The sequence below is a fragment of the Mercenaria mercenaria genome, chromosome 15 (genome assembly GCF_021730395.1).
Source record: "Mercenaria mercenaria strain notata chromosome 15, MADL_Memer_1, whole genome shotgun sequence".
Lineage (NCBI taxonomy): Eukaryota > Metazoa > Mollusca > Bivalvia > Venerida > Veneridae > Mercenaria > Mercenaria mercenaria.
Genome location: NC_069375.1, coordinates 58,809,230 through 58,829,050, shown reverse-complemented (window position 1 = coordinate 58,829,050; position 19,821 = coordinate 58,809,230). Strand labels below are relative to the sequence as shown.

The 19,821-nt window shown below is 33.4% G+C and overlaps 1 protein-coding gene across 1 annotated transcript; it reads left to right on the top strand.

Moving 5' to 3' along the window:
- Positions 1-17,976: 17,976 nt before the first annotated feature.
- LOC128548847 (uncharacterized) lies at positions 17,977-19,541 on the top strand. The gene is made up of 2 exons (XM_053524361.1): positions 17,977-18,425; positions 19,028-19,541. Exons 1-2 carry the CDS (start codon positions 18,017-18,019, stop codon positions 19,489-19,491), a joined length of 873 nt encoding a protein of 290 aa, XP_053380336.1. The 5' UTR covers positions 17,977-18,016; the 3' UTR covers positions 19,492-19,541.
- The last annotated feature ends 280 nt before the right edge of the window (positions 19,542-19,821 follow it).

Genomic DNA, 19,821 nt, shown 5'->3' with positions numbered 1-19,821 from the left:
TGAGCTGATGTTGAAATATTTTACAGATAGGAAACTCTAGGGGTATTAATATGCCTGATTAGATGACAGAGTAATAGAACAAACAAACAAAAATAAATTATTGACCTTCGACCTCTTGCTGTGACATAAACCTTCGGGTCAGGGATATGAGTGTTATGCTAGAAAATGTTGCTTTTTAGTAATTGTGTCAAGTACTATTAAAACCCATTATTGGGCCACAATTTTATGGACCGAAAACGAAAAAAGAGCTCCATTGACATTTGATATCGATGTGTGACCTTGTTCTTTGAGATAGGGGTTTTGGTCATGTCTATTTCTTATTATTTTATTATTAGGAACTTGTGTGCGAAGTAATATTAAATCCCTTTATGGATTGATTAATTACAGAACGGATAGTAAAATATAACATTTACCTTTGTGCTAGGGCTCTGGTTATTGTGCATGACACGTTGTCTAATTATGGGAAACATTTATGCCAAGTAATATGATTGTAATCTGGACTCGACACGAAACAGACCATGTTCATGTCATGTAAACATTTGACTGTCAAGTGTGGCATTGACCTCTAAGTGTGGAGTCTAACAGTTATGCATGATACATCGTCTTATAATGGGGTAAAGTTGTGTCTAGTTATTTTAAAATCACTTTATGGATTTTTGAGTTACAGTCCAGACATGAAAAAAACCTAGCGACAAAATGTTAAGCTTTGCGCTAGGGGTCCGAGTTACACGAATGGCACGTCGTCTATTTATATTACAATATCTTAATGAACAGTTATGGACCAGACACGAAATTGGGGACGGACGGACAAACGAATTGATAGGCGGGCGGACGGAAAAACTGGTTTTAAACTAGTAAGGTACTACTACTGTCCGTTTACTGGAGACATATTAAAGTGTAATGAAATTACCAGCCCATGCGTTTCGTATATAAATATAATATACGTTCCTTATTGTGACTAAGTAACATCTAACTTACAGTTGATTTGTAAACTTGCATCTCGTTTTACATGAGAGAACAAAGCTCTACAGAATTCCCTGATCTTTTCCTTAATTGCTATAAGCCACTGCCAAAATAACCCCACTAAACCCAATAAATAATATCTGCCTCATAAAATTTACTTTTGTTTCTTTATGTTATGTCTTAATAAAACAGCATCTCCCCCTCACCACCCCAAATGACAACCCGAACTAACAAACCCCATCCAAACTTTTTCTGAGGAATTACTGAAACCTTTTCGTGATATTGTTTCTATCTACCAGTTTTAGTGGGAACGTTACAAAAGTACGGTCTTGTTAAAAACACAGCCTCTATTTCTAATTTCAATGACATTGCGTGACGCGCTACCAAATGCGATGTAGAAAGCTGTGAAAATCAGGTAAGGGATGTAGTGCCAAGTTTAAAGCCAATACCTTGAATATTATTGAGTTATGCTCGGGAATCAAAATACAGACGGACGGACTGACACATGTGTTGTCAGTTTACATGAACATTATTCCAAAATAATCATACAATAATTATAAATGCACTTTGACTTTTTCTCTAAAAATAATTAGTGAAAACGTGATCGATACCTGTTAAGTGTCTTACAAACTCTGGCTGTGGTCCATTCTGATTATATAACACATTGAAGGAAGTTAGAAAGTAAAATATATATCGGTTAGACCTTGGAGAACTCTTAACATATATTCGGAAAGTATTTTCACCCGACAGGGCAAGTAAAGACAAATGTATAACTGTTTGTGACTTACTTTTCAGCACAAACTATAGAACTGAACAATGTTACAACATTGAGGACAACCGCTTGACAATGTATGTTAAGCATCCTGTTCAAAAGCAGACATCATATGCTATAGACAACAAAGTTGGAGATCGAGGGGTTTCTTATAAAAAGTCTAATGATCGTGATTACCAAAAAATTGCAGGGCCTGCAATTTGTAAGCAAGGTAAATGTCAGTTGTAGAGTATGTCTTATATAAACAAAGTAAACATTGGAGATAAGTCCGCCACTGCAAACAAGGTAGGTTTCAGTTGCAGAGTACCTCTGTAAAAGAAAGTGAATGTGGGTGATAGGTCCGTTAGTGTAAACAAGGTAATGCTGATTTATATCACATTTGGAGGTATACGGTGCAGGAACAATTGCTTGTACGACCTTCTTAAGATACCTTCGTCTGGAGATTTAAAGTTAACATTTATTTCAGTTCATTTATAATTAGGCAATGCAGTATCATCATTTTTTTTCCATTTCAATATCAGATTATATAAATACCTTTATTGATATAAAATAAAATGTTGAACACGGACAAAGATGACTAGTCAGTTATCAGTTCAATACAACATATTTATACCAAAGAAATAAAGGTATACATTTATATTTTTGAATAAATGCAAAGTATTTGACTTTATATTATACATCTTTATAGATCTGTCACAAAAAAAATCACAAATCAATATAAACAGGGAGAAACAAATCCGTATTTTACATTATGTAATGTATGTTGCATGACTACTTTCATTTAGTATGTATGACTTTCGCACAGTTCTATAAATAGTGCATATAAAAAACTTCACTTATAGGTATCGCACTGTAATAAGGCGCTTTGAAATTTAAACAAACAAAACAGTAGCATCAATTTAAGTCAATACACAATGTTTACGCTGCAGATAGTAAGTCCTCGTTGGCCGAGTGGTATTGGTATCCGTCTTCGTCGGGAGTTCGATTCCCGGATCTGTAAAAAAAGTATTTGGAAAACTGCTTTTATTATTTATTTTTTTTTTCAATACAATTCAACAAAAGCAACAAAAGTTTGTTAAGGTCGTGTACTATCTTGTTCACTAACTTATAGATGTAATTGTTATCACGTAGCTATGTTTAAATAAGCTTCATCTTTAATATGATCTAACGTTTTTTAGGCATTCATAAATAAATTAGAAATCGGAGAAAAACAAACTTACACAAAGTATATAAATCAAATTCCAAAAAAGAAAAAAAAAATGCCGGATGCAAGGTTTGAACTCAAACAACTACCACTACCGTATTTTCCGGACAATAGGCAGCGGCCTATACGTTAAAAGAGTGTAATTTTCAAGGGTACGGCTTATGCGTTGAAGCGGCCTATGCGTCATTTTATTTTTTCTAAATGGGCATTTCATGCGGCCAATACAACAGTTTTAATTTTTCACTTGCATTTTAAAAGTTGTTGAAATTCATCTGTATATTCTAGTGTCGATTCCAGATATTTTTCTCTTTCTCGTCGGTGTAGTCATATTTTGCTTAATATCGGATCGAATCAAGTAAAATGTAATGAGTACAGAATGGACAATTTTGCCGAAAGGGCTTTAGAAAACAGCTCACGAAAAACTTACACTTGGATTCAACAGATCACTACATTCGAATGATTAACAAGTATGATTACCTGTAAATACCATCGATTAAAATGACTATTTATTGAGAACATTCTTTATACGACACGGTCATGTTCGCCAGATAGTGGTGCATAGGCCGCTCCAATTTGTCGGAGCGGCCTATGCGTTAAACTTTATTTCTAAAACAGTTAAGATATACGACTGCGGCCAATACTATGCAGCGGCTTATTGTCTGGAAAATACGGTACAAAATAATTACATATCTATCCACTCAACCTACTAGGTCATCAAGGCAACTATTGATTTACTTTCAATATCTTTTCTGTTAAAAAGTATTACTAAGTATTGATTATTTATTTACATGTTGCTAAAAATAAAACGCCATAATACTTTGTGGTACTTATGCATCTTTTTCAATATCGACAATCATAAAAAAGATTTTGTTTAACGACCAGACAAGAAAGAAAAAAGGATGAAGTATGAAATAAAAGAGTTATTATAACAGTAGCTTTATCTGGAAATTTAAATTTGGCTCGAGATGATTTTGCTTGTTCGGATCATACGCTGCGCTTCTGCGCCTTATGAGACCAACCACTTGAGCGAAAGACAGCAGCCCATGTCGATTTTCTTTTATGATAACCCTTTTATAGTGCGATAACATGATATCGTAGCAGAGAGACGAGCCTTTGAAAATTAGTAAAAGTCATGACAGGAATAAGAAAAACATAGATTCTGTTTCTTTTTCTTTCACTTTTTAATTTTTTGTTTCATTTTAATTTTAATATCCCATACCTGAACACCATTTGTTACATTTTCACGAATCTAATGGTTGTGTAAGTCGTTGGATTTCGTATCTAATTTATTCCTTTGACGAACAATTCAAAATTTACACTTAAAACATACATGCATTATCCTAATCTGTTGCTAGGAACTTAAAATCGAACAAAAACTAATCTTACATAGCTAAATTCTCTGTTAATTTAGTTTACCGACCAAACGACGAGGACTTCGTTTGTGATATAAATGGAAAACATATCCCTGCAAAACAACAATGTATCTATGACATTGATGAAACTGGTTTTGCTGTTGGATGCAGGGATGGAAGTCACTTGGTTAACTGTGGTAGGTATATCGTTGCATCAGGAATTAAATCGAATCGGTCGGTCGTACGTAGGAACTTGTTTTAATGAAAAATAGGTAATGGCAATCGCAACGTCTTCGGTGTCAAAATATGTAACACATTACAGAAACCAGAGACATTGTGAACAAAATTAAACACAGTACTTCGCATCTTATGCCGCTAGTTCGGTTCGAACAAGAATCGAATATTTTTTTATACGCGCTATTAGTTTAAATGCGTTCCTCTTTAACGTTATCTTTCTATTCAATCTAAGTCGTCGAATAAATGTGAAGAGTTAGCTGTCACATTAAAGAAATCAAGGGATGATATGCACAACACTAAAAGCCTATTGAGAAATGGTATAAAGCCCGTAAAACAGACGATACATGTTGATTTATTTGTTTGTCCATGCTTTGTCGGAAAAGCTTCTGGTCTCATGACTATCTTTCGTTGTTGTGACTACAGTGGCCGAGGTTTAAGAATTTTGCATATGTTTAAACAATGTAAACAGTATCCAGTGTATAAGATTTTAATGTTAAGGGTCACTTACTGTTTTAAAACAATTGATTCCAAAACGTTTCTACAGTCAAATGTCAAGAGTCTACACTTTTCTTACATAGTCAAATAAGCTTCTTATGTCGTTCGTTTTTCAAAAAATGAATGAATTTCAGAAAATTTTGTATGTCCTGGAAGCAACCTGAAATGCCCAGACAGTTACTGCATTCCACAACGATTTTTGTGTGATGGAATTTCACAGTGTCCAGGAGGAGAAGATGAGAAAGATTGTGGTAAATTGTTTCCTAAAACTGTAGTCATCTCATTGAAACGAACATCTTGAAAATTATTTCATACACAGAAACCGCATCTTTAATATGCACATTTTGTCATTGTTTTGTCTCCATTCAAATAATTTTATCAAATTTGATTAAGCTTTGAATAATATTTGTTTTAATTTATAAGGGAACATTCATGCTAAAATCAACATATTTCGTTAATAAATTGGAGGAAATGACTGTATATTTCAGGATGCCATCCGACAAACAATGAAATACTCATCCTTCATGACGAAGAAAGTGCTGACGGACCAGATATCGATCGGTTTGCGAGACAATTTTACACAGAAACAAACATTGTTAGAATATTAAGTTACAAAGCATCGAGACCTTTACAATCGCATGGTATTAGCAACATTTACCTTGAAATACGTGACATAGAGATTCATCATGTACCAAATATTGAAACCTTGTTTGAATGTCGTTACAAAATCATGACGGGAAAACTTTTAGAATCAGTTCATTTTACAAATGATGGCATTAAAGGTATCGTTCTGATTCAAAGCAGTAAAACATCGAAAGAAGTAGCTGACGAAATTTTAGACAAAGTATCTGACTCAGAAGCGAACTTCAAAATTTACAGGGTGACGGAGAATGTCCTTACGTCATTTACCTCTTACCAGCATAGCTCAAATTCGATGGTTACCGACATATATGTGAAACGATGGCGAATTCTAAACGCAATAGGTGCAGAGTATTTCAATGAGTTATGCAATGGTACGTACTTTCTGCACACTGTTGCAAAAGAACGCTGGATATTTAATATATAAACCTTGACATTTAGCTTCTATATGTGTAATTGTAAATTATTGAGACTCCAGATTAAGTTACAACAAGTTGAAAGGACATTAATAGGGGCAATCAACTTATGCCAAAATCAAATCATTTCTTCGTTCGTTCGCTTTAAATCGAACTTGTGACACGTTCATACAATCAAAAGAAATACAGTGTAACCCTTTGACTAAGTGCCGTTTTATTGAAATAGTAAGATGATATCAGCTATAAACAGCTTCAGGACTTGATACATAGTCGCATTTGCATCCGCTGCCAGGTGCCAAATCAGCAGTCATTTCACTTTAACTCAGTCTACTAATGCCGACACTGTCTTTCTTATATTTTTCAAATTATAATAAACGGTAACGGACATTATTAATAATAATTATTGTAAACTAAATGTTAGGATGTTATATAGCAATTGAACGTTTCAAAGTAAGACAAAAAAATGAAAAAAGATGATTTGAATATTTCTATAGAATGTGATGAATAATCAAATATTACATTCCTTTTCAGTAACTACAAAAGCACACTGTCCTAATGGATATAAATGTGCATGGAGCAAAACCTGTATACCAATGGAGCAAGTGTGTGATGGATTTGCACAATGTTTCCATGGAGACGATGAACTTTTATGTGACTTTAAATGCCCAGATCGTTGTAAATGCGTCGGATTTATTTCAAACTGCAGCGCTACTGACTTCAATTTAACCATGCTTCATACAGTGCCACAAAATACACGTTATCTTGACTTCAGCATGAACAGAAAACTTTGGCAAGTCCTAGAAGAATCAATATTAAACTATTTCACTTTGTCCATCTTAAAATCTTTCAAGTTGTGGTATACAGAATTTATCACGTTATGCATTTGATAGAGTTAGGAACCTTCGTATTCTAGATTTAAGTTTTAACAGTCTAACAACTCTTTAAAAACTATGTCTTTAAAAGTCTTAAACATCTTACAATCCTTAGCCTTCGAGGTAACTTTCAACTGTCCGTTATTGAAGTACTTTGCATTGACGGCTTGTCTTTATTCAAAACTTTAGATTAGCAAACGCGAAGCTTCTTAAAATTTCGGCAGAAACATTTGCTGGACTGACACTGAAATATCTAGATTTGTCAAATAACGAAATCGAAGACTTAGAAGATTTTGTATTTCGTGATTCATCAGTAGAACACTTGAATTTTAAAAGAACAATATCAAAAACGTTTCATACTGAGATATTTACTGGATTAATTGGTTTAAAAACATTATTTACACCTGCATTTAAGTTCTGTTGCATTCGACCTAGTTATGTTCGTGAGGAAAATTGTTATCCACAAAAAGACGAGTTCTCGTCTTGCGACGATCTTATGCGACATTCAATTTTGCAGTTCTTAATATGGCTCATTGGAATTGCAGCATTTCTTGGAAACTTGCTTACGATTCTGTATAGATTGAGATACGATAGAAAGAGACTGAAACTAGGTTTTGGCATATTTGTCACCAATTTGGCAGTTGCTGACTTTTTGATGGCAGTTTACCTTATAATTATAGCCGCAGCCGATTCTGCTTTCAGAAAAAGGTATTTGACGTGTTTAATATTAATTTCCTTGTACACTGAATTTGAGTTTACAGAGCTTACTTTTCAAAAAGCAGTCCATATCAAACCTGTTTATAACTGTTTATTTGTTGTTGCATCTGGCATGCCATGGACTTATATCTTCATCATACAGTTTAGATTTAAACATATTTTCATTTAGATCGTAGTTCATTCTGAATTCTGAACTGAAAAAAGCCATTTACATTTACCTTAAAATATCGAGATCATGCCGCATGTTTTGGCGACGTAAAAGTGCTAAAAAGAGCGCTACTACATGTAATATATTTTTATTCAGAATCAAAATAATATCATAGAATGAATCTATATGTTATTCACACACACGTGCAGGATTATTAGGTATGCATTTGTTTGTTTTATTTTATTGGATTTCACGTCGCACCGACACAATTATTGCTCATATGGCGACTTTTCAGCTTTAATGGAGGAGGAAGACCCCAGGTGCCCCTCCGTGCATTATTTCATCACGAGCGGGCACCTGGGTAGAACAACCAACCTTCCGTAAGCCAGCTGGATGGCTACCTCACATGAAGAATTCAAAGCCCCGAGTGAGGCTCGAACCCACATCGATGAGGGGCAAGTGATTTGAAGTCAGCGACCTTAACCACTCGGCCACGGAGTAAGCAGAATAACTCATTAGAAGTCTATGTACTCCTGAGTTATTCCGTATTTTTGTGTACTATTTACATAGACGCCATATAAGAATCGAAATGAAATAAAGCAGAACCATGTTTTTAAACATGTAAACTCTCTGAATCATTTATATACCGCGTGTAAAAACTGACCTGGGCTCGTGCAACTATTCCGCTGGCATATAAACTCTTCGAATCGTTTAGATATCTCAAAACATGGTTCTGCAATAAATCTGTTTTACTCATTTGGTATTTTGCGTTCTTACAGATATATTTATGTCGACAACTATTGGAGACACAGTGTATGGTGTAACCTTGCAGGGATACTCTCAACTATTTCTTCGGAATCAAGTGTCCTTTTTCTGTGTTTAATAACACTGGACAGGCTACTGGTCATCAAATATCCCTTTGGTGGTGTTAAATTATCCACAGACAGAGCACTCGTTTGTGTAATATTCACCTGGTTGTTTTCTGTCAGTGTCGCCATATTTCCTGTTGCGTACGAGAGTTATTTCAAAAATGAATTCTACTCGAAATCAGGAGTTTGCATTGCTCTACCATTGACAAAAGATCGCCCGCCTGGCTGGGCTTATTCTCTTGCAGTCTTTGTTTGCTTGAACTTCATCACTTTTCTCCTAGTTGCAGTCGGTCAGGTATCTATTTTCATTGAAATTACGCAAATCTGGCGGAATTGCCACTTCAGTAGAATCTGCTAGAAAGAGGGACTTAAAAGTGGCAAGAAATCTACTACTAGTGGTTGCAACAGATTTTATGTGTTGGTTTCCAATTGGAGTTCTTGGTAATATAATTTTTCATACGAATGTTTATTTCAGACTGATACTGATATTTTTGAAGTAATTCGAAGTAATGCTTTTAAATTGCACGGCAACAACCTACGTCTATAAGTGTGAATCGCGACCTATAGCAAGATAATTACTAATGCTTCCGAGCGCATACGCCGTAATGGTTTTGGTAGAGTTTCCATTTAAAAGTTAGATTAAAATAATATATTTAATTGAGAAAAAATACACAATTCAGTTTGCATTCTTCTTCAAAATTAATCTGTCCAATATTTTGGAATGAAACGAATTAAAAGACATGCAACTATTGAAACCATTATGTAAAATCAGGAACCTGTCGTTTAAAAGACATTTTAAAAAAAATACTATTAGATAAAGTACAAAAATTTTCATACACTTGTTCCAAAGAAAATTAATCGCTATTATTTTAGGTATGCTTGCTTTGACCGGTCACGTGATTGCCGGAGAGGTTTTATGCATGGCAGCGGTCTTCATATCTCCTATCAACTCAGCTCTCAACCCCAATTTTATATAACTTTGAGCGCAATTATAGGAGGAAAAGTAATATTATTATACTATGTTATCTGATAAAACTGTTATATGTGAATAATTTTGATCATGAAGGAAAAAATGAAAATAATATTCTCTTTTAAATCAAAAGATTTGTCATGTTAGAAAGCTCGCTTACATATGGAAGGTGTGACTTAAAAATGAATTACTGAATTATTCTATGGTCAGCTAGCTATAGCATAATCATTTGAATAACTGTTCTAAACGTTAGAAACAGTTACTGCGTTTCGAAGCAACTCCACTATATCACAACTTCAAATATATCGCCTTTGGATGTCTTTTAAGGCTTTATTTTCATATGAAATGTAACATAGTCATTTCTATAACAATATAGTACTTAATTACCGCTGATAGGATTATAAAACAGATAAAGTCTGACGTAGTTACTAATAATAAATACGACTTTTAACCTCAATTACCCAAAACTACTCACATATTACCACTTTATGTCACACAAAGCATTGATATAAGAAGCAAAAGTACTCCAATACCAGCAAGTATTTACAAAGAATGTTATACTTTAATGCTTCTTTTAATTGTTTAAATAAAGGTCACTTGACTAATAGTTCAATACACCACTAACCGGGAAAGTAGGTAAAATAAATTTCAGGAACACAAAGCATAATATTATTATATTATTATGTAATTGTTTTAGTTAATAACAAAAGCATCCTTTAATATCTACGAACACAGCGTTGATTCTGTCTTGGTTTAATTCTTAAACAAACACCATAACAGTAAGTGTTATCATGTATGACAAATCTCTTTGTAGTGAAAATTCGAAACAGGCCTGCTTATAAAGGGAAACATTTCTATAAACAAAAACATTTTTGCTTTTACTGCATTGTCCTAAATGACCATACCTATGGTTGTCAGTACGCGTAGTAAAGCAGGAAAAGATACAAAAGGAAAGACTGAATAAAAACACGAAAAGGAGGAGTTCCATAAGGAGAACATACGCGATCATTCAGAAAATGTATTTTATTTGTTCGCTGTACATACGGGCCGCAGTTACTTTATCTCTTATTTTTAGTTTAGGCATATATCTAAAATTTGATGAATTTATTCGATAAAAGATACTTTCACATTGCACAGTAAATATTTTAAAATTTTCTACTTAAATTCAATTGTATCATACTTATTATCTATTCTTAGAATTTCAATCCTAGTTCTGACGAGCAGTCATTAAAGAAGATGACAAAAGGTTTGTTATTTTACTGATTTCTGCAATAGTAACTGTAGGTCTGGTACCATATTTTATACTCAAACACTTCTAGCATGCCCATATGCATATGATTCAAATATTCTTTTCTAATAATTATTGCAGTAATTAAATGAACGCTAAACTCGAATATCTTTGCTGTAAGTTTATGCTGAATAACGCGAATCAATGTACATATACAATAATGTTTTTCTCATTAGAGTTTTACAGATATTGAGCTACTAGCCGTCGGAAATGGATATCAAATGCTCGGAAATGTATGGCACTTTTCAAGGATATATAGGTGTATAAGACGGAAGTAAAGATTCTTTGTCAACTGATTTACAGTCTTCACTGACAAACCTGTCCTGACATTCATTTTGTCTATTGCAATTTGATAAATCATCTGAACATTAAATGCCATTTGCGTCATTACTTATTGAAATGCATTTCTCATAACATATAGTCTGTTTATGCAAAGTATAACCAAGCCTGTTAGCACAATTCATTGTCATTAAACCCATGTTCTGGTTTAAATATGAAATAGTTATCATAACAATGCTCAGTCATTTATTTCAGAAATCGGCGATAATGTAATAAGATGTTTAGCGGTTAGCCATCGTCTTACTGCAAGAAACACTCTTCCGAGATTTTGCCATTTAAAAGACATTTGTGATGAAGAGGTGCACATTTCAATGAATGCCATTCTGACGATTGCCGCCAAACTTGCACAAACACTTGACGCATTACATTCTTTTTCTTTGGGCATAAAATCCATAGACGTAACAAAAGTCAACGTTGGCATACGTAATAGACAGGTATGATCTAATGATTCATCAGATGAGGCAATAATCAAGTTTTAAGGTACGAGAGGATTATTTGATTAAAACAAGAGTTTGTAGTCAAATACCAAGTGCGTGCTCTTACTGAATTTAAGAGAAAACGTATATGTGCATATAGAGGGAAGACAGCGAAACTGTTTGAAGTACTTTTTATGGATATACACTTTTCCACTTTTGCTCTGTTAGTAAACTCTCGGTAGGGAAATGGGATTAAGGAAAATTATCAATGAAATCAGCTTAATGTCTAAGATACATTACCGAATTTACGTTCACTTGAAAATACCGCAGCTACAAGTTTAAAGGAAACATTTATAAGCTTTGCTGAAGTGCAAAGTAAGGTGTATTAATAATTCCAAACATGCATAGCATGAAATCAAATGTTAAAAAAATGTAAAATATCGAGTTTAGATGTTTGCAAACACTCTCTAAGGGTTATTTGGTATATGCATAGAGTGCGTTTAGTAAATGTTTGACGTTTTACGTTTATTATCAGCTTACAGGAGCGGTGAAAATCAAAGGGGAGCCGTACATTTCTTACAAAGTGGAAGATAAATCAAATGATATCAAACAGCTAGGAGCTATACTGAAAAGCTTAATTTCAACGAGAGCGAAGAGCACCAGTTAAATCAAATTACTTTAAGACAGTAACACAACAACCAGGATCACCCTAACCAGTTCAGTTTTCAGATCAGTTTGCCATCCAGGAAATTTAAGACGGAACAAAAGCATTCAATGGAGTGACATGAATTAATATAGCTCTACTATTATAATTACTTTCTTTTTTCTTATTTGTTAATGTTTTTCTTATTATTATTTTGTGGATGTAGTTGTTTGATATGTTCAATGTACATGTTGTGTTTGTAAAGATTAATGAAAATGTTTAATTTACATACAGAAAAGACATATATATTTATAATTACACAAGCAGTGCATCGCTTTTTTTAAATGACACACCGCATAACTGTAGAGTTTTTGGTATTTATCTAGTTTCTCGAACTACGCATATATCTGTATGTTCTCCGTGACTATTTGATAAACGACATTGTGTCTGAAATCATTAGTCCTCCATTTCTGATTCATGTAGGGAAGTTGGCAGTTACTTGCAGAGAACAGGTTTGTACCGGTACAGAATCCGGGAAAACTGGTTAGGTTAACTACCCACCATTACATGACTTAAATACTGTTGAAAAACGGCGTTAAACCCAAAACAAACAAAGCATATACCTGCAATGTCATGAATTATTTGATATGTTATTGTTTGAAGTTTACAGGGAAAAAGAAGAAAGTGAAGGAGATCCACTAATATTACATATGCGGTTTATTCAGATTATGTCCAATAATAAATATAAAAGAACTCAACCGGTTTCACTGCTTGTGCAGATCTTCAGGAGTGAAAATAACGTCAATAACGTTGTATAGGAACGACGTCAAATGACGGCAAAATAAAGGGACTCTTGACAAGATTTTTGCATTTGTTAGTTATGCCTTGAATTAAGCTCTGGTTGAAATATATTGATAAAGAATTGTTCTTTTTCTTTTCTTAAAATCGCGTTTGTAGATTGTTATTTATATAATGGAAAGATCATAAATGGTGGTTGTCTTTGTCCATATATAGTTTTCTTTAATTAATTATTACTGTTCATTTTATATTACAACAAACTTTTGCCGTTTGCTTTAATATTTGTTATATCACATTCTTGTAATATACAATGTATGCTTCATATATATTTTATTTAAATATTATTCTAACTAAATTATACGGTTAACATTTTTTGCCATTCTTTATTTTCTTATCAAATATGTAAATCAATAGTTTGTGTATTATTTTCTTCACAGAACTTTGCAGTTTTGTAGAAGCATTTTAATTATTAATAGGAGGACATTGATTCTTAATATGATATTATTTATTTCAATAAATATATGTCTAGTCTGAGTTTGAGTTTGAAGTTCATATTCAATTGTTCATAATCTTAATTCATAAAACGAAATGCTTTGTTTTCGATACAAGATTTAAGCTGGAAAATAGAATTTTATATATTTAGTTTATTTGAACTCTTGTAAATGGCAAAAATGCGTATTGTATTGCTGTTCGGAACATTTTATGTGAATAGTTTCCCGCGGTTTGTGTTAAGACATGTAACGTTTTAAAGTTTATTAACGGAGTTCTATGATACTTAAATGCAATAACATTGATATAAGATAATTTGTTAATGAATCTTTAGGTTGTTTGTCTGAATAAACCAAACCGCGATCGGACCGCCTCAATATAATGCACTGGTTTAATGATTTCATATTGGCCTGATTATATGTCCAAGGGAGGTCTTATTGCCCAGGGCCGTAATTGAGGGTCGACACTGTTGCAAGTGGAAAACAATAAGGTCACTGTGGTTTAATTTAGATAATGATAATTATAATATTCACATCTGTATGCGATCATAATTGCAATTCAGGTACTAGAAGTCAAAAGTTTAGTCCATTTTTTGGTGGAATGTTTGATAAATGACATCTTTGAACTAATAAATTAAGTTCTGTTTGATTTATATTTTTGGATATCATAAGGCGTATTTCGGAGTGAAGCAGTACTTGAAGGATTGCCAATACGCGCACTGCTCAGTTTGGATTTCGATCAAATCACAATACCGTCGACGCTATATTCATGTTGAAAGATAAATCCTATTTAATGTGCTGTTTTATAGATTACTAGAAGGGTTATGATTTTATAGGTAATAACTGTTTATGATATTAATTGATAAAACCTGGTATTGGTGGAACATTATTATCTGTAATTCACTCAATGTACAAAAATATCAAGTTATGTTTACTATACATAAACACGATGTCAGACTTTTTCAATTGTTATCTTGGTTTATAACAAGGGGAGATAACCTCTCCGGCTATTTCTTGGTGTTCCTTAACGACATTGAAGTACATTTACAACAAAACGTAAATGCCGATATATCATTAGATCAGTTGTCAATTTATTTTACTATTATTTGCATTCGACGCGGTGTTATTTTCTTTTACTAGAGAGTGGTTACAACAGTCATTGGACAATTCAGAAACGTTTTTGTAAAAACATGGAACTTAAATGTGAACGTAGAGCAAACAAAAATTGTCGTCTTCAGAAAAGGGGGCAGATTAAGTTAAAACTTTCAATGGTATTATGCTGGTAGGTAAATAGGAATTGTTAGTACTTAGATATTTAGGGTGTTTTTCTTTTTAAGCAGGGGGTCTTTTTTCATGTGACGGGAGCATTAGTCGGTTAATGTCTATGCGCAATGAATTCTCTGTTTAGTGTTACTAGGACCTGTAAAAATAATTTATAACTTGCTTGATTCATATGTTTTATCTCTATTAAACTATGGTTGTGAAATATGGGGATTTTTAAAAGCGGACAACATAGAAAGTTTTGCAAATGGCTGTTAAATGTAAAAAGATTAACTAACACATTGTCTTTAAATGCTGAACAAGATAGATTTCCACTATATGTTGATAGTTCGAACTATAACTTAGATACTGGTTGGAACTATATGGTTGCAAACAAAAAGTTTTATCATAAAAACTATTGTAGGTAAACAAAGAATAGGAATACTTACGGACACAAATGTTACAGATTGGTCATCAAAGGTATGAAATATTTTGCAAACCTCCGGGTTTACAGATGCGTTTTTATTTTCAGAATATGTCAATATGAAAGTCTTAATACCTTTGTTTAATACTCGACTGAAAGATATATATCAAACAAAATGGCACATCTATTTGATATGATCACAATTTTTATATATCTATACTGAACACTAACAGCCAGAATACTAGCTATGTTTTATTGTATATTTATTTTTTATCTTTATTTCTTTTCTATTTGTTGTAAAATAAAAATTTACAAAATATAAAATGTTGTTTTTGTTCGTTACAAAAGCATGTCATTTTATTAAATAAATGGTAAAATTTGTCATTTTGCCGTATTAGGTTTTTCAAAGGTAAACGGTTTCATAAAGTCTTTTTCATAAAAGAGTTCAGCATTGATTAAATTTTGCCCACTAACATACACTATTCGAAGTACACCAGTAACGATGTAACAAATATTCTTCTGTAAGGTGAACTGACTGACCATAGCAAAACCATTATACAATTGGCATCAAATAAGATAGAATCAGAACTATTCATACGCAAATAGTACAAACCTTAATAGAAACCCTTCCAAAATCATGCTTGTTTCACATGATTTTACGTCTCACTTTGGACTTTAAAACGAATTTAACCACTTTCGACGTCATATAGTATTATCATTTTTATTATCATTGTTACTTTATTACTAACATTTTGGCCTTTCGGTGCTGGCTCATTATAATCTATGGCATATCTCCCCAGCGTTTATATACTTAAGCAGCTCATATGACTACGTGACCTCCCCTAAATTTAGAGATATACATTTTGCTTTGTTTGTTTGATTTTACGTCCGTCTATTCGTGCGTCCGTCAATCCGACCAAGATGCTGACAGTTTAAAACAATATTTTAGAAATAAACAATCAAACATTACATGATTATTGAATAGCACCTTTGCTCACATACAGTAGTACCCCCCTTGACCAACTAAAAGCATAAGTTTTCCATTTGATTGGTTACGAAATAGGAATTGTTGTAGAGTTTTTGCTCATTATTTGTTTAACAATCTCTACTTTTCCACATGAGAAAGAAATCCATTGATATTTAATGCTGTTCAGAGGTAAAGAATTAACAATTATCAATAGCTCTTACAAAATCTGGAAAGTAGATCCCTCGGAAGCACCGAGAACGAGGCAAAAAGTGAAAATTGCAGACTCGGTTTGATTGAGTCTATTCATGAGCAGTAATGGAAAATGCAACACAGTCCACGCCCACTAGCACCGTCTTAAGCAGTATTCAATCCTCACATCAAAGCGAATTGAAATCAATGATCCCGAAGGACCAGAAAATATAACAACACTAAGATGAAGTCGGGGCGACTTTTTACGGCTGCCACACAGCACTTAAAATCCGCTTAACAAACCAAAATCGTACACACTTATATCAAATTAAGTAACCAAATTTTCCTTACTTTAATTTTAAAGATGTTTCGTCAATAATTGTTGTCTGGCTTACATTACTAAACAACAAAATCATTAAGTATCATTTATAAAAACAAGTCAGATTACACAATGTTGATATTTCAGACAGAACCTTAAACTTACTGAATCACCTTAATGCAAAACAATTAAAATGTTTATTATTGAGATAGATATTGAATTCAAATTTGGCTGTTCCAAATTTAGCAGAAGTATAAAAGGACACATTCTGATAAAGAAGGCACTTTAAAGTGTATTTTAAAGAGGCATACCTACAGATAAATATGATTCATTTCTTCGTTGTTTGTTCGTTTGTTTGTTTTTGACTTAACGACGTTTTCAACAGTACTTCAGTTACGTTACGGTTGAAAGTTAACCTAAGCAGTCTTTCTGAATTCTGTACCAGTACAAAACTGTTCTCCAACAACTTACCCACACGAATCATGGGTGGAGGACGAATGATTCTAGACACAATGTCTTTTATCGAATCGCCACGGAGAACATACGCCTCTCCTTGTGATCAAACTCACGATCCAGGTAGGCATATATATCTGCACTCTCTATATTAAGCGACGCGGAATTCATTTCTTTTAAAACGATAACAATGTATGTACAATATAGAATATTATTAATTAGTATCATTTAAGTTAATGTTTGGCAAATATTTTCACTTAATTTCCTCTATTGTACGTCTTATTTATACGGCAAAGAAAATAGATTTGTTCCACCAACTTTGATAAACTGCATGAGTGTTTCTTTAAATGATTGGCAAATGTATTTACACAATTAAGATGCATATGAAGATACACTAATTTTCAAGCTATGATCAATTTATCTCTATCCCTTTTGTTCAAAATATTAAAACAAATCTAAGAGTTATCAAATTGTATGATAAAATATATTGATATCATCTGACCGTTTTAACTGGATTTCTGTTTCTTAAATAAATCTCTAGCAGAATAATGAAAACTAAAATAATGTCAAAGAATGAAACATAAAAGAGACTGTCCATATCTAAAGCACTTTCAAGCTTTTAAAGTGTATACGTAAATTTTGGAACATGTCCTTTAAAAAGTATACTATCCTTATCAGCGAAAGTTTAATCTTAAATACAGCATTGTCTTAGTTTTATATCAGTAGGGCATCGTACTTTGGACTGGCATACACTTGTAAAAAATTAACTTACTGAAAAATGCACTTTAAAACAATTGTTTTATTTTGTGAAATCCTAGCTGTAACCTCAGCTTTGGGTAATGCATTTGTTGAGGAATCGGGATACAGCGATCACGCTGATAATGGTAACGTTCGAGACGGGGCTAAGGAATGTGAAGATCTTGAAACAATCAAAAAGCTTGAATATCTCCTGGCTCGTATGGAACAGTTTGAGGCTCGGGAAAAATCATATGTGCGCGATATGCAGAACTTAAGGCGCCAACTTTTGATTCAAACTCGACGTACCGCATCCCTCGAAGGCGTCGTCAGAAGACTTACGAGCAAATGCCCTGACGACTTCAACCCGATAATGAATGAAACAGACTCTGGTAATATCTTGGATGACAAAAATGGACGGATCAAATCAGCAACGGTTCAATCTCGTGAAGGTATAATATATTCAAATATATATACAGTAGTTAAATATTTAAAGTCCGGACAGTGCGGTATTATTTCAAAAGATGCATGTTGGAAATATTAGAAAGACATGTTTTAGAAGTGTTTAATTAAGAAATGATATATCCCAAACAGTGATTTGTCGTTCAATGAAATCATTAGAGTTCAGATGCGAATGAATCATTTCACGAGGGCGCAACCTAAGAGATGTAGTACGCATCTGAACGACAAACTATGTTTTATTGAAGAGCAGATCACTGTTTGAGATACATTATTTCGATTGTAACAAGTTAGCAAGGATTATTATCTCCACCATTGAAAAGTATTCATCACATAGTTTTCTGATTTATGTGGTTTTCTCTTTCAGCGCGCCGCTATGACGCTTGACGTTATAAAAACGTTTCAATCTTCTTTGTTAAAACGAGAAATAAATCGAGTCTTGTAAGAATTTTCTAGAATATCTAGTAAAGGATTCATATACATATTATTTGTATTCATAATTCAGCCAATTGTTCTTGGTTTATAATATGCAAATCTTTGTTCATGTTGTACAAAACTGCTCCTAAAACCAATGTTTTTTTTCGTGTAATTGTAGAAGTTCAAACCCAAAGAATCCGCCGTACAATGAATGAAAACCCCGTAGCATTTTTTGCTGGGCTCAGTCAACATCTCCCCCATATGGGAGCGCACCAACCGATTACCTTTGATAATGTGATAACAAACATAGGTAATGCTTACAACAGTCATCTTGGTTCCTTCATTGCCCCAGTGTCTGGTACATACGTCTTCTCTACTACCCTCTTCTCTATTTACAAGGAAAGCTACCACGCGCAATTCACTAAGAATGGACATGCTATTTCCACAATATATCTGAGTGCTTCAGAAATATCAGGATACGACACAGCGAGTCAAACTATCATTCTAGAATTACAGAAGGGTGATGACGTCACCGTGCAAAACACTGACGCAGACAAAACAGTACACGGCTTGAACCACAGCATATTCTCTGGTTTTCTGCTGCAGGAAGATATTTCGAGCTCGGTCATCGTCGGGAAATGAAATACCAGTTTATTGATATGTTATTCTTACATTACGTACAATAATATCAATCTTTGATGTACTGAAGTTGTGTCTTTTCTTTTAAATACCATAATACCCGGGTATTCCCATCCAAAGACCAAGTATACATTATGCCAGTGCGGCTAGTTTTAATAAAACACTAGATTAAGACAAAGAAAAGTTTATGAAAGATAAAAGTATAGTTTGGACACACGATTTTGAATAGCGACTCGATTCGCTTATATAGTGTTTGTGCATACTGTTTCAAATTATACTCAAGTTTTATTTTTAAGATTAGTTTCGCTACATTAGATAGAAAAGATCTTTATC